Here is a 10,638-nt window from a genome sequence, read left to right as displayed (position 1 = left end):
AATTTCACACCCACTTGGTTCAAAAGAAACTAAATAGTACATAAAAGCAAACTAATATTTAGAAAACAACTAAAATTAGTCTTGTAAACTCCAGCAAATCTGATTAAACTACAACTGGTTCACTTTAGAAAGCTCTCAAATGTCTTCTCAAGTCATGTCAGTCAACTCCAAGTCTCATCCATCTCTTCATCTGCCATCAGGTCATGTTACCACATTCCCACAACATCGACCTGCTCCAATCTGTCCAAAATAAGTTTAATTTAGACCAAAATCCACTCAAAACAGGTTCATCATTTACTTCAGCATAAAAATAGAGAAAAGAGATAAAATGACTCAAAGTTGGGATATAAATGAAAAATAACCTATCTAAAGAGAATAAAAAAAGTACTTTACGTAAGCATATCCCCAAGCAACCAAAAAGACAACTAAAAATGATTCAAATTTTAAAATTTTGCAAGAAAATGCAGTAAGTGCATACTCATATGTTGATTATGCCAAAAATGCACCATATAGCTTTCATAAATCTCAAGTAAACATATCCTAACTAACCATTAGCATGAACCATAAGCTAGCTCTATTTGCTCTTTGTTATGCTCAACACATCATATGTCTAAGATCAATAGGACTTGAAAGTAAATGGTTTACTCTCATTTGGCACATTTTTTCTCTCTTTGCCTTTTCTCTCCTTTATGCATCAACATTGAAATTTTCAAATTTTGGCACTTTTGTGCTCTTTTGTTGAATGCATTTACACCTTCTCCTATGGGACATTTGTGGTGTTTACACCTGCACCTATGGGACATTTGTGGTGTTTTAGATCTCAAATATGACTTTGAAGCTTTATGCACTTTGTGCACTTTAATCTCAAATTTTGGCACTTTTGTGCTCTTTTGTATTGCTTTGATCATCATGTTGGTACCCACCCCCAAACTTCAAATTTTCAATGTCCTCATTGGAAGTATATAGGGGGGTGTTTATACAATTGCTACAAGTGGCTAAAATTTTGAGAAAAGAACAAAGGGCCTACATCCTCTTTTAGTTGAGCATATGATGTGGATCAAAATGTGTTCCCAAGCAAAACAAGCTAGTTCTAGTGATACCAAGTGACTAGAAAGTGTAACTAAACTACAAGAATTATTTTGGCTATACAAGCATATGCCAATTATAAACATATGTGTTCTTTGCAAGAAAATAAACTAAAAAGTGTAAAAGACAATCCCAGACTCAAGAAAATTAAAACAAGTTGAAATAAAATATATAAAAGAAGATAAAGGGGGATGATAGAACCTGTCCTGCTCCATAGGAGTAGGTGAAGTGGAGATGCTGTCTTTCAGGTTCTTGCATTCCTCCTTCAATCGAGCATTCTCATCAAACAACCTTGCATTTTCTGTCTTCAAGGCCTTCAACCTCTTTCCTAGCTTCTTCACCTGAGCACTTATCTTTGCCTCAAGCTCATCCCTTACCATCTAGATGTCTCCTCTTGTCTTCTTTTCGGCAGCCCTCACTTGTTCAACCAGCTCTCCTTTCAATCTGTCTATTTTGTCAAAGAACTCATTTCTTTGTTCCAACAAGCTATCCATCAAACTGCTGTTTTGAGCAAGCAGGTCTTGCATCAAACACAGCATATCACCAGCCCCATTCATCTTTTCCTTCTTTTCCCTCAGCCTAGAAACTGTTTTCATGTCAATATTCCATTTCTCCCCTTGCTCCTTCACCATTTGATCATCAGAATACTGAGGAATTCCATTTTCTACCAACAGCCGTGTGATCAAACAAGGGAAATACATCTTCCCCCTACTTCTACCCGAACATGTTCTAATGCTCTTCTCTATCACTCTCCCAAAGTTGATGGTCTTACCCATAACTAGGCAATAAAGAAACAACATTCTCTCCACCGAGACTGAGCTGTCATGTGTGGTGGGAGCAATGGAGTGCCTCCAAAAGTTAATCCACACATTGGCATTGGCCGTAAGATTGTAAGCCTTGAAAGTCCTCAACATGTAATTCGAGTGATCATCCCAAACAGCCCCTGGTTTTCCTATCTCATCAGCCACCTCAGTCAAATATTCTATGGTCGCATGCCTCACCATTCTAGAGTAATCAGTCTTCTTAGGGGGGTCTAGGCCATACAGCCGATTGATGGCTTTAGAATTAAACATGAAAGTCATCCCCCTTATCGATATCTTGGACGTGCTATTTGCTGCTAACTCAGCATAGAACTCTCTAATAAAAGTCAGGTTATAGGAAGTTGGAACCATGCACATATTTTCTATACCATGAGCTTCTACCACCTCTCTTATAAATGCGAATTCCCTAATGCTTTGCCTATCAAATCCCTTGTCTGGGAATCCAACCCTGTTCTAGAACCTAACATGCATCTTTTCAGCAGCTTTAGAACTAAAACCATTGTGGGGTCTGATTGGCCTTGGAATGGTGGCTGGCCTTTGGGCCATAGCCACCCTCTTTCTCTTAGGTCTGGAGGAATGCTGCTGTGATGCTACAGCATTAGTCTCAGAGTTCCTAGGAGACTCAATCACAACCCTTTGAGACCGGTCGTCTTCCTAGGTGGTTCCTCATTAACTACTGTCTTTGACTTTTTTTATCACAAGCTTTGACCAACCTTTTTTTCCTAGACACAACCTCAACAGGGGGTTCTTCATCCTCTTCCCTAAAAAATTCCTCATTGAGGTCGGGTATGGGATCATGAGGAGCAACATGAGGCATATCATCCTCATCATCTGTATCTTGCCCAGAGGCAGTCAAAAGTAGAGGCTTCCTCGGTTTTTCAATCACAGTAATATTTTCGAGACTGCATGCCTCATCTTCCATCAAAATCTCCCCTGTTTGTGCCATAGAGGCAGGGTCCTCCTCTTCCTCAGAATCAGAAGTGAAGAGGCCCTCAGGGAGTGTACTATCAGATGAGGATTGTACCTTTTGAGAAGTTTCGATTGATTCCCTGTTGGTGGTGGTCGGAGATGAAGTTGGGATTGGGGCCTTCTTTGGAATCGGCACTGTAGAGGATTTCACCATTTCTTTGACTTTCTTCAAAGGATCTGTGAATGGGATGATGGCAGTGTATGGTACCATTTGAAGAGGAGGAACGACGATAGGTACTTCCGGTGGAGTAGGGTCGACAGCGACTGTTGACGGTGGCAGTGACGGCGATGGTGGTGGAGACGGTGAGTCTTCATCAATAAGGAGTGTAGATGACTCACCCTTCTTCTTTCGCGCAAAAGGGAGTCTCTTCCCTCTCCTCGCTGGCTGTTTTCGTGAAGATACGGGAGTACGCTTAGCGGCAGTGGCCACCGGTGGTGGCGGGTTAGGCGGTTGCGCCGGCGTCTGTTCTGATGCATGCGACGGAGGAGGATCACGAACCGTGGCTCTCTTCACTCTTGCCATTCGAACGTTGGAGATGGTGGGGGGGACGGTTATCGGTCGGGAGCGATAGTTAGAGGAATGGGAGGGAAATGAGAAGAGAGAAAAAAGGGTTTTCTTAAGAATAGAAATGGGTTTTTTCAAAAGGTGAGGGTAGAATGGGAAGAAAGATGAGGTATCATGTTGTAAGCATTGGGATCATGCAAAGGGTGTGGGGGGTACTTGAGTGCTTTTGATGGAGGCTTCCTTTTCATATCAACCATGAGCTTTCAAACATAAGTCTTATTTAATTAATTTTTGACCACAAGTGATATGTTTGAAAGGTTGGTAGCCAAGTCCCCTCAATGACAAAGTAGTACTTTTTCTCTTTGCATATGGTACTAAAATCGACTGGCATTAAAAAGAGATGACCATTTTCTTAAAAATTAATTTTTTAAGAATGACATCATGCATTTTCCATTCAAAAATTTTCAGACTTTAAAATTTTCCAAGATTCTCCATTAAAGGCTAGGGTTTTCAGATGCTGCAGCAAGACCTCAGGCTTTTCTTGATGATTGACTGTACTGCAAAACACACGACAAATAACGACAATATTATTAATAATATTAATAACTATAAAAACAGAATTTAAAACAAATATAAATATTTACAAACACATATTTCTGGACTTATAAAAACTCCAAAAATACCGAAGCTTTTAGCAAAGGGTAGCAAAATTCACAGAGCATAACTCTGGAATTTCTACCGGATCATGAAATAACTTTACTCTTTGACCGTTAACTTTGAACACATAATTGTCCTCAGGATTGATTAGGTCAACTGCTCCATACGGATAAACTTTATGGATGAGGAAAGACCCAGACCAACGAGACTTGAACTTTCCCGGGAACAGTTTTAATCTAGAGTTAAACAAAAGAGCTTTCTGACCAGCTCTCAACTCCCGGTGTTGAATTCTTTTATCATGCCATTTCTTTGTTTTATCTTTATAAGTCTTGGCATTTTCATAGGAAAGATTCTTATGTTCCTCTAATTCACACAACTGTACTTTTCTTTTACTGACAGCCATATCTGGGCACATATTTAATTCTTTGATGGCCCAATATGCCTTGTGTTCTAGTTCCAAAGGGAGGTGACAAGCTTTACAAAAAACAAGCTTATATGGGGACATACCGATAGATGTTTTAAAAGCAGTCCGGTATGCCCATAAAGCGTCATCTAATTTGAAAGCCCAATCCTTTCGGTTTGGCTTGACAACCTTTTCTAAAATTCCTTTTATTTCTTAGTTTGAGAGTTCAGCTAATCCATTGGTTTGTGGGTGGTAGGCATTTGCTATTCTATGGTTAATGTTGTACTTTTCAAGAACTCTACTCAACAGGTTATTTACAAAGTGGATACCCTTATCACTAATTAGTGCCCTTGGGGTACCAAACATTGTAAAAATCTGTTTTTGAAGAAATTTAACCACAGTTTTTGCATCATTAGTAACACAAGCCATARCCTCTACCCATTTAGAAACATAATCAACAGCCACTAGAATGTATTGACAATGATTTGATGGGGGAAAAGGTCCCATGAAGTCTATCCCCCATACATCAAACAACTTTACTTCTAAGATCCCATTAAGTGGCATTTCATTCCGTTTGGAAATGGATCCACTTCTTTGACACTCATTGCATCTTTGTGCAAAATTGTGGGCATATTTGAAGAGAGTAGGCCAATAAAATCCAGATTGTAAAACTTTAGCAGCTGTTCTTTGGCCTCTAAAGTGTCCTCCATATGCTGCTTGGTGACAATGCTGTAGAATTGCTGCCACTTCAGTTTCTGGGATGCACCTTCTTAAGATTTGATCTGCACTTATCTTAAACAAGTAAGGGTCATCCCAAAGGTAAGTTTTAGTATCATGGAGAAACTTTTTGAACACAAGGACAGAAATATCAGAAGGTCTAATTCCACAAGCCAAAAAGTTTGCTATGTCAGCAAACCATGGTGGCTTTGATTCTAACACTAGAATTCTTTCATCGGGGAATGTTTCAACAATCTCTCCTTCTTCTAGGGTCTCCCTAGGCTTCTCTAATCTTGACAAATGATCTGCAACATGGTTGTCTACTCCTTTCCTATCCACTATCTCAAGGTCAAACTCTTGCAACAACAAAACCCATCTTATTAACCTACGTTTAACATCTTTTTTGGAAATCAAGTACTTGATGGTAGCATGGTCAGTGTGAACAATGACCTTTGTTCCCATCAAATATGATCTATATCTCTCAAAAGCAAAAACCACAGCTAAAAGTTCTTTTTCGGTTGTTGTGTAGTTAAGTTATGCTTCATTCAAGGTTTTACTTGCATAATAGATTGAATGAAAAACTTTTTCCTTTCTTTGACCTAAGACAGCTCCAACAACCTAGTCACTGGCATCACACATGATCTCAAAGGGTTTGTTCCAGTCAGGAGCAACAACTACTGACGCGGTTACTAAAGCTTTCTTTAAAGTGTTGAATGCATTTCTACATTCAACCGTAAAATCAAATTTCTGATCATGTTGCAAAAGTAAACACAAAGGTTTTGAGATTTTTGAAAAATCTTTTCTAAACCTTCGGTAAAACCCAGCATGACCAAGAAAACTTCGTATTCCCTTGACAGTAGTTGGTTCAGGTAGTTTTTCAATGATTTCAAGTTTAGCTTTGTCTACCTCAACTCCTCTTTTGGAAATTAAATGGCCTAAAACAATTCCTTCTTTGACCATGAAATGACACTTTTCCCAATTGAGAACCAGATCAGTCTCTTCACATCTTTCAAGACTCATTTTTAGATTTTCCAAACAATTATCAAAAGATGAGCCATAAACTGAAAAATCTTCCATAAAGATTTCTATGGATTTTTCAAGCATGCCAGAGAACATGGACATCATGCATCTTTGAAAATTTGCAGGAGCATTGCAAAGTCCAAATGGCATTCTCCTAAAAGCAAAAGTACCATAGGGACATGTGAAGGTGGTCTTTTCTTGATCTTCGGGTATATGGCTATTTGGTTATATCCGGAGTATCCATCCAAAAAGTAGTAATACTTTTTTCCAGCCAACCTGTCTAACATCTGATCAATAAAAGGCAAAGGAAAATGGTCCTTTTGAGTGGCTTTGTTTAGCCTACGGTAGTCCATACATATCCTCCAACCAGACACTATTCTTGTGGGGATGAGTTCATTTTTGTCATTGGTGATAACAGTAAATCCTCCCTTCTTTGGGACACACTAGATTGGACTAACCCAGGAACTACCGGCTATTGGAAAAATTATTCCTGCATCTAGCCCTTTCAAAATTTCCTTCTTCACTACTTCTTTCATGACCGGGTTCAATCTCCTTTGAGGCTCTATAGATTTGAAGTTCTTTTCATCTAGAATGATCTTATGTTGACATATGGAAGAACTAATCCCCTTTAGGTTAGCAATGGTCCATCCTATGGCTTTGGTGTGCAACTTCAACATATCTACAAGCTTCTTTTCTTGATGTAAATCTAGGGTAGATGATATAATGACAGGTAATTTACATTCCTCTCCTAGATATGCATACTTCAAGTGAGATGGGAGTTGCTTAACTCCAGAACAGGAGGTGAAATTATAGGCGGGGTAAAATTCTTAAGCTCACTATTTTCCAACAACTCAAATGCTACAGCATCAGATGGGACATCACCTTCTAAATCCTCAACAGTATCATCACCTATCTCAACACTATCGTCCTCCTCTAGCTTACAGGCCTTCCTAGCTCCTTCCTCATAACACATTTTCTCAATCTCAGTAACTCCTGAGCATTCCTCTAAGTAATTAGGGTACTTTAAGGAATTAAAGACATTGAATGTGACTTTCTGATCTTGGAGTCTCATGGTAAGCTCTCCTTTTTGGACATCAATCAAGGTTCCACTAGTGGCTAAGAAAGGTCTTCCTAAGATTATGGGAATATCTTTGTCAGCCTCAAAATCAAGGATGATGAAGTCAACCGGAAAGATGAATTTGTCAACCTGAACTAAGACATCCTCAATCTTACCTTTTGGATAAGCTATGCTTCTATTGGCCAATTGCAAGGTGACAGTGGTGAGTCTAGCTTTTCCTATGCCTAGGGTGTTGAAAACAGATAAGGGCATAAGGTTGATACTAGCTCCTAGGTCACACAAAGCTTTACCAATCTCCTTTCCACCTATAGAACAAGAAATAGTGAAACTCCTTGGGTCTTTAAGCTTAGGGGGTATTTTGTTGGTTAGAAGCGCACTACATCCCTTAGTAAGAGCTACGGTCTCATATTCGGTTAACTTCTTCTTCAAGGCATAACAGGGCATTTGCTCTATTGCTTCAACAAGAGGTATGTTGATATGCAATGCTTTAAACACTTCCAAAAACTTCTTGAATTGCAGTTCTTCCTTTTGATTCCTTAACCTTTGGGGAAAAGGAACATAAAGAGGAACTGGCTTTATGATGGCTTTGTTAGGTTGTGTTGAGCAAGATGGGTCCAGAGTGCCTAGAGTCTTGGTCTTACTTTCTTGAGGTTTAGATGGGATTACAACTTTGGTTTTTGGACCTGTTATAACCTCATCCTCAATTGGATTTTTTCCTAGCAACTTCTTCAGGGAATAACAAAGGATAGTCCGACTTAGGAGGAACAAAGGTGGCGGTCTCAGGAAGTGGGTTATCCAGAGGTTTTGGTGGACTTTCAGTAATAGGGACCATAGGTATAGTCTCAAGTTTAGATAAAACCTGTTCACTTTCTTTTGGTATGGTCTCAGTTAATTCCTTTCCACTCCTTAGAGTCACTATCTTTACATGCTCTTTTCCTAAATCTCTCAGGACTTCAGTGTTACTAGGTAAAGTACCAAGGGCTCTACTATTCTGATTGAGAGCAAGTTGGCTAACTTGTGTTTCCAGTTTTTTAATGGCAGCACTTTGTTGATTGAACAAAGATTGATTTTGAGTCATCATTTGCTGTTGTGCTTGGGACTGAGCCACCAGTCCTTTTATCATAGCTTCCAAGGAAGATGATGAATCGGACTGTGGAGGTGGTTTAGTTTGAAAAGGTGGTTGATTATTTTGAAAATTCTGGTGATGGTGATTCTGAGAATTAGAACTGCTTGCATATTTATGTTGTTGAAAATTAGGGTTTCCTTGTTGCTTATGGACTGAGGGGGTTCAAACTTGGACTATTCCATGAAAAATTTGGGTGCTGTCTCCAACTGGCATTGTATGTGTTAGTGTAGGGATTCGATCTGTTATGAATATAATTCACAGATTCAACATTATGTGAACACAGTTCATAAGAGTGTTCCCCTCCACAACAGACACATTGCACTGAGAGGGCAGCTGGAATAGGTGATGTGACAGCTGACTGCACTCCTTGGCCAGAAGTTAGATTTTTAAGCATATTGGCCATAGAAGAGAGTTGTGCTGTTAATGCAGTATATGCATCAACATCATGTATTCCTACTGTCTTCTTTTGCGGTTGAGCACGTGGATCAGCCCAATGTCCATTATTAGCAGAAATTTTTTCTAGGATCTCATATCATTCATTGTAGGTCATAGCTGTAAAGGCTCCGCCCGCAGTCGCATCGAGCATCTGTTTAGCAATGGGACTTAACCCATTGTAGAACGTCTCGAGTTGAATACAGTACGGGATGCCATGGTGAGGGCATCTCCTTAACAACTATTTGAACCTTTCCCAAGCGTTAGGAACAACTTCATCGTTCATTTGTTTAAAAAGGCAAATTTCATTTCTGGACTTAGCGTTCCTAGTTGGTAGGAAATATTTTTGCAAAAACTTTTCCGGCATATTACTCCATGAAGGCACATACCCCGGAGTTAATGAATTGAACCATGCCTTTGCCCGATCCTTCAGAGAAAATGGAAATAAGGTGAGTCTCAGAGCGTCATTAGACACTCCCGGGATCAGGAAAGCATAAGTGATTTCCATAAAGGATTTCAAATGTGAGTGTGGGTCCTCCGAAGGTAATCCGACAAATTGTCCATTTGTTTGCAACACGTGAAACATAATCGGTTTTAGTTCAAAATGAAGAGCGGTCATATGTTGCCTAACCATCCCAGAATTCAATTGCTTAAAATCCGGAATGGCATAGTCCATGATCCTTCCATTTTTGGAATTTGCCAAATTAATAATGTTCAGAGTTTTCTCTCTTGGTTGTTCATTATATTCCGACTCTGTGTCCTCATTATGATTATTATGATGGTGGTGTTCTTGCGGAAAATTCGAAAAAGGTGGTATTGTCCCAAAGGCAGGCGGTTGATTTTCTAAATGTGGAATATTAGGGATGATTGGGGGAGGTAACTCCATGTTGGGAGAGAGTAGAGCAAAAAATGCTCTTTGAGCTCTCCTTCTTTGGCGAAACGTTCTCTCAATATCGGGATCCAATTCAAAAATTTCTCCGCGATGTCTCCGTGACATACACCACTTTTAAAAACGGTTTAAAAACGGGACGAGAAAAATCAAATCTTTTACTTCACTAAAAAGAAATTTTTTAACTAATTAATCCCCGACAGCGGCGCCAAGAACTTGGTCGGTGAAAACCATAGACTACAATCAGGACCACAAGCAAGTATACAAATAGTCCCAATATCGTCTTTCAAGTAATAAAAGTGGTACAAGTACCAGATATCGTCCACAGGGATCGTAGTAAAAGTTTAAAAGAAAGTAAAGTTAAGGAAATGATTTCAGAAGGCGAATTCGAAGACTTTGATTAGAACAGAGTTAACACTACTAAAAACTGGAGATAACAGAATATAAAAGCAAGCTAGGGTGTATGACTTTTCGGGTGAGATATAAATACTATTTCCAGTCGACCAATGCTGTCAAAATGCTACAGCATGAAACCATGCTGACATATTGCTACAACAGTCAATCAGTAACAACTATTTTTACCAATTACTTTGAAGGTATTCCTCTCGGAATTCACCAATGCACTGATATTATAGCTTTCAACCCATATCTCTATGAGGTATCCAGACCAGTGAAAGTGACAAATGGTGTCTTCAAAATATATGAATAAACAAATCTCTTTGTTAAAAATCACTCTCTCGAGTGGATTCCCATATCATTCAAGTTGACGTGTTCTGAATGGCTCGTCTCTGAATCCATTCCACTTTAACACTTCAGAGTGATCAACCCGTCGAGAATTAACAACTTAGAAAATACAGACAACAAATCTTTTTGTTAGCAACTCTCTCAAGTCTACTTCCCATATCATCCAAGTTGACGTGCAAACAATGGCTCAG

General features: G+C 39.2%; 2 protein-coding genes and 1 non-coding gene across 3 annotated transcripts in view; 1 reads left to right on the top strand and 2 right to left on the bottom strand.

Annotated features, from left to right (window-relative positions):
• Positions 1-6,941: 6,941 nt before the first annotated feature.
• Positions 6,942-8,379, bottom strand: LOC112516258. Its single transcript, XM_025123276.1, has 2 exons — positions 8,116-8,379; positions 6,942-7,982 (listed from the first exon to the last, which is right to left on the bottom strand). The coding sequence occupies exons 1-2, from the start codon at positions 8,377-8,379 to the stop codon at positions 6,942-6,944; spliced, it is 1,305 nt and encodes a 434-aa protein (XP_024979044.1).
• Positions 8,380-9,026: 647 nt separating this feature from the next.
• LOC112517548 lies at positions 9,027-9,133 on the top strand. The gene has a single exon (XR_003069731.1). It is a non-coding gene; the product is annotated as a small nucleolar RNA R71 (small nucleolar RNA).
• A 759-nt stretch (positions 9,134-9,892) lies between these two features.
• LOC112516257 (cationic peroxidase 2-like) overlaps positions 9,893-10,638 on the bottom strand; it is an 8,810-nt gene continuing 8,064 nt past the window's right edge. The window contains exon 3 of the mRNA XM_025123275.1: positions 9,893-9,940. Coding sequence (XP_024979043.1) covers positions 9,893-9,940 — 48 coding nt within the window. The remainder of the gene's footprint in view (positions 9,941-10,638) is intronic.

Source organism: Cynara cardunculus, assembly GCF_001531365.2.
Source record: "Cynara cardunculus var. scolymus isolate 2C chromosome LG 8, CcrdV1, whole genome shotgun sequence".
Lineage (NCBI taxonomy): Eukaryota > Viridiplantae > Streptophyta > Magnoliopsida > Asterales > Asteraceae > Cynara > Cynara cardunculus.
Note: the sequence above shows the minus strand (reverse complement) of the source record. Positions and strands in the feature narration are given on the sequence as shown.

Coding starts and splice junctions, on each gene's coding strand:
- LOC112516258 (XM_025123276.1), bottom strand. CDS start 8,379: ATGATAAAAGGACTGGTGGCTCAGTCCCAAGCACAACAGCAAATGATG. Junction 7,983..8,115: donor TACCAAAAGAAAGTGAACAG/GTTTTATCTAAA, acceptor TATTCCCTGAAG/AAGTTGCTAGGAAAAAATCC.